Consider the following 5,236-nt stretch of genomic DNA (forward strand, 5'->3'; position numbering starts at 1 on the left):
TGACTAAAACAAAACCTATAGCGAATAATTTGACAGTATTTCAGCCTTGTATATTTCCTTCAACTGCCCAATTTCTCGAATGTTTTCGAACATTAATTAATTTTGAGTAATTACCTATTAACAAGAGAAGTTACTGCCTGTTGTGAGGGAGGGGGCAAGGCTGAGATGTAAGTATATATAGCTGTCTGTCTCTACTTCCCAACTATCCACTACGATGTTGACTATCGTGAGTATTGCATTACATATAATATTAACAGATGATAGTGGAAATAAATAATTTATTTTATGTCTCGTAGTTAGTTGGTAAAATGTATCTCGATGAAATTATATGTAGCCAATAAATTTTCGTTAAACTATTGAAAAGCTATGTTTTCCAAAATTTGTTGTTTAAGTAAAATTAAACAACAAATAGTGTTTTTCAACATTATTGGCATGAATTGTTTTTAATTTCTTTCATATCTCTTAAAATAATTGAATTAATAAAAAAAAATTATTTATTCCTAAAGCAATAATTGTCATAAATATCTAATTGAGGCTTGTTTTTTCTCTATCACAAGAGTTCATCTGTCATATTTATTTATCGGATAATTCTGTTAATGTATAGGTTTTATGGGAATATCACCCTTAAAAATCAAAATTTCTACAAGTACCTGGTGATACCATGGATTAGTACCCACGTATGCCTACTAAATGAAATAGTTGGGACACATACGAGAATATATGCTCATATATATACTTTAAAAACAGCTTTATACCTACAGAAGGGTCTAAAAATAATATTTATACTCAAAGCTCAAAATTGTAAACTTTGAAGAAATTGACAGATATGTATTAAAAGGATGTACATTTCGGATACTCGTGGTTACAGTCCTTTAAACCACGTTCTCACGGGTTTCTTTATGTTTTTTAATGTATGTACCTTTGTTTTTACCAAACAATATACCTACAAACAATAATTCTCAATTAACTTAAATGTGGATATACCCTAAAAATATATTACTAATTGCCATAGATTGTTAATTGAAATGGATGAGATTAAAATATCTAAAAATGTAATGCAAGGAGATATAATAAATAACAAACAAGATAACACATTTAAAACCCCTCAAATACTCAGTCGCACCTGAGGTCAAAGTACCACATAAGGTTGAAGATGCGATTACGTGTTATTTTTAACCTGAAATAAGAATTGGAGAACCAAACATGTCTGGGAAGTCAACTACCTCACTAACCTTCCTACCTCTACTTACACTTCCCTTCCAACCGAGACCCAATCATACAGATTTAACACATTGTCTGTTTGTGTAAAGATTGTTCTAAAAATATCCCTACATTATGACAAATATATAATGTTTTAAAAATTTGTCTAAACTTATAAACTAACGGGTTGTATTCCTTGCATATTTTTTTGAAGCATTTGCCTTCATATTTTTGTTTTGAACTGTACACAAATACTTGTATGTATAATTTTAACAATACAATATTAATAGGGAGGATAAATTTAATTATTTGTGAATATGGTTATATTGCTTTGAATATTTAAAGCATGTTTGTACTTGTAAATGAGCTTTCTAATATATCGTTTTATTTAGTTGGATTTTTTTTTTCAAAGTAATTGTTACTTAGTGATGTTGTAAAGTTATTGTTAGGGGTTTTCTGGTGCCTACAAATTATTTTATTTGTGTTAGGTTTGATTTTTTATTTATGCCTATTCATTGGACTAAATGAAGTAATATTTTCCGCTTTTCCTACAAGCAATAAACAGGATTTAAAATGTAATCTAACTATCCTTATATTTGCACAAGTTAAACAATTTAATAATAACACATAGTGTAGTGTCTTACTTAGTACAATTAGTTATTAACTTAGTCTTTAGAAATGTACAAAAATTGCATACTTGATTCCAAAGTATATAGACGATTTTATGTAGTTTAAACATACTAATGTTAGCCAAATGTATAAAGCACTATATTTTCCAAAAACGTATTAAAATTACATTTATGAATCAATAAATTTAATTATTTAATGAACCTGGCTTATGAAACAAATATAGATGCTAAATAGATAACACCTTGTAGAATATCTTGTACTTCCATTATAGAACTCAAAAGGAATATTTATTTAGTAAAAATAAATCTTTCTGACATTGAAATCAAACTAATAAGCATAAACAAGACAGTAGGTAAATATAAAACACACAATGTGCTGCTTGTTTCATCACAAGAATCCTTGGTATTCCTTCAAGCGTGAAAGTCTTTGTTTCTTTTACTGTTAATTTAATGTGTGACCTCCATTTTTACTTTCACTCCTATAAACTGCTCTTTTATTTGGGCCCAATGTTATGTAATAGCCACGCATTTGATTGTTTAATTACTGGCTTAATGTTACTTGTATTCATATATCTGGTGATGGCTTTAAGCATTGTCTTCATAGTTATGGCTTATATGATAATTTTATGTTTGTGACATAATTCTCAGTTTATTTATAATGACTTTTTTCAGGCTCGAGTTAAAATTCCCCCTAATCACCTATATCATTGTAAACAGGCCCTCCAATCTCAGGGATTTAAACTATAAATGATTAGGTGCTAAAGTTAAGAAGGGTATTACAGCAAGTAATATTAATAATAGACTTAAAAAAGTAATTTATTATTTGGGAAACAGTCGAAAATAAAACTTTAATCCTGAAATCACGGCTATATTCAGAATGATTTTATTTCTAAACCCAGACTTCAAACATGTTATGTCACAAACTCAAAAAAGTACATGTATTCTTATAGCTTGAAACAATTCAATGTAACCACCCGTTCTGTTCCAGGCTCTGCTTCTATCCGTAGTCGCCGCTACCCAGGCTGGGTACGCCAGTGTGTACCCGTACTCATACGCCTCTCCTTACAACTCCTACCTGGACTCCTACCCCGTGGTCAAGGCGGTTGCCCCCGTGGCTACCTCCTATAGCCATGTCTACAAAGCAGCCACCCCTAGCTACCCAGTCATCAAGAGCTACGCCCCTGTGGCCTACCATTCCCCCTTGGCTTACAGCGCTCCGTACAAATCATACCCTGTGGCATACTCACCCTACAAGAGCTACTACGGATCCTACGGTCACGGCCTGGACTACTACGGTGGACTGAACGATTACGGATACGGCCACGGACTGGGCTACGGATACGGTAGTGGACTCGGTTACGGATACGGTAGTGGACTCGGTTACGGATACGGTGGATACCTGCATTAGTAAATAGAATAATTGAATCAAGGCTGTGTGCTGTACAACACCAAATAATGTAATAAATGAATTTTTACAAGCACACGTTTGTTTGTTCCTTTGAATGAGTAATTTTTTGGGACCTAATCACTTAACAGCACCAACATAAGGTAGGACAACCTCTGTTTGAAAAAACAATAATTTAAAACACTTGAAAAACTTTTGTTGATATTTTGCCTTATGTAACTAAATTGTGGTGTTTTACCAAACATTTTAAATCTAGGCTACAGATTTAATATGTAAGTCCTTATAGGTTTGGAAAATCTGTAACTTAAGAACCAAATCCAAGAGCACACCGAGATGTTTTAAAATAGTTTTAGACATGAGTTATTTTAGTTATGTATATGCTTGGTGATTGCGTGTGAATATTGAGGCCATACTACAATTATAAGCAACACCGAGAGGTTAAATAACAACGAATCTTGTAATTTAAAAAGTTTGACATAGATTTACTGTATGCTGAATGGGAAAAATGAAAAAAAAACATGAATAAACATTTCAACTTTAGTGATATTACTAAACGGTTGTGGATTCAGATTTCTAGCGAGATTGATTTCAAACTGTTGACTTTGATAAATTTTATATGTAATTTATTTGTCATCTCTGGTTAAATATAAGTATCTCTTAGAGAACATAGGAGGTGTCTTATTTCCAACACATGTTACAGAAACTACATAGTAGTTTTTTTTTTTTCTCAGGACGTACAAAATGATTTGGAAATGTTTAGCTTTTTGTCTGGAACATATTATAAAAAAACTACAGCTTGATTGCATAAAGGCAATGCCGGAACAGTCTCCACTTTAGTGAGCTTTACTTTAATCTGCCCGCATTACATCTGATGGCTTTGAACCATAATTAAATAATGCTTTGCACAAGAAACTCTATGACGGGCATAGTTTTTTTTAGTAAAAGCCTGTTGTCCATTAATAATAAAATAGCATAGGCTGAATACCAAAACTGCGTTTTTCTTCAGTTTTATAGTAAAATGAGAGGATGTATATTGGAATATTACTAGCAGGATCGGTCTTATGGTAATTTTGTTAGAGTTGGTAATGGAATGAAATTAAATTAATGATAAGATAAAATGATCTATGGTAATACTATGGATTACAAGAGTAGACTCTACTACCCCTTTAATCTATGGCAATACTATCAAGCTTGGTGCTTTGAGAATCATACCTATAATAAATAGGCAAATTTGAGGGAATCAGTTTGGCTCACAGTTTATAAATACTTAATTTATTTATTGGTTTTCCTTTTACAAAATGTAAGAAACTTATAGTAATTATAATTCATTGCCCTGGTAAAACAATATCAACCAATTTATATTTAGTCATACTGTGGTAGAGGTTTTCGTTACAAAATGTTTATATTGTTTTGCAGAGGATGGCTACCCAAGCAGTTCTTGTTCACATTTTCAATTTATTTAAGAGTTATTTCTTTGTTTTGTACCAATTCCTTACAAATAACCTCACTTATAAAACGCATAACAGCAATTGTGTAAAATATTTAATTCTTTATCGTTTCTCAAAATGTTTTCAAGTCTACCGAATATTCTATTTACATTCGCCAGAGAAGCGTTTCTCCCTCAAAGGGATATAGGTTATTGAACCCGTAAAATTTGAAATCGGTCTAGCTTTGATCCTAAATCACAGATCAAACTGCCATTTCCAAACACTGCCTCCAACACACTCCTGCCCCCAAGCAGACCTTTTGTGGCCGTAAATTAACTATTAATTAGGACTAGCACTATTGTTTGGACACTATAAGTCAATTAATTTACATGCAGATAATTTTCAAATTGGTTTTATGGTCACAATTGTATGGCTTTATTATTTTCTATAGCTGCAAAAGATATTTGAACGTTTAATTTGGGTTTCTGGTAAAAACATACAAGCAACTACCTAGAAGAAGCTATTCTCCTATATTTGTTTATGTTTGTTTTTCACGTTGCCATATTTACTACAGT

At 31.9% G+C, this 5,236-nt stretch overlaps 1 protein-coding gene across 1 annotated transcript; it reads left to right on the forward strand.

Annotated features, from left to right (window-relative positions):
* The first annotated feature begins 214 nt into the window (after window positions 1-214).
* LOC129004098 (cuticle protein 64-like) lies at window positions 215-3,310 on the forward strand. Its single transcript, XM_054432492.1, has 2 exons — window positions 215-226; window positions 2,818-3,310. The coding sequence occupies exons 1-2, from the start codon at window positions 215-217 to the stop codon at window positions 3,235-3,237; spliced, it is 432 nt and encodes a 143-aa protein (XP_054288467.1). The 3' UTR covers window positions 3,238-3,310.
* The last annotated feature ends 1,926 nt before the right edge of the window (window positions 3,311-5,236 follow it).

The sequence above is a fragment of the Macrosteles quadrilineatus genome, unplaced genomic scaffold (assembly GCF_028750875.1).
Source record: "Macrosteles quadrilineatus isolate MER2022 unplaced genomic scaffold, UCM_ALF_1.0 Scaffold_9__3_contigs__length_116548681, whole genome shotgun sequence".
NCBI lineage: Eukaryota > Metazoa > Arthropoda > Insecta > Hemiptera > Cicadellidae > Macrosteles > Macrosteles quadrilineatus.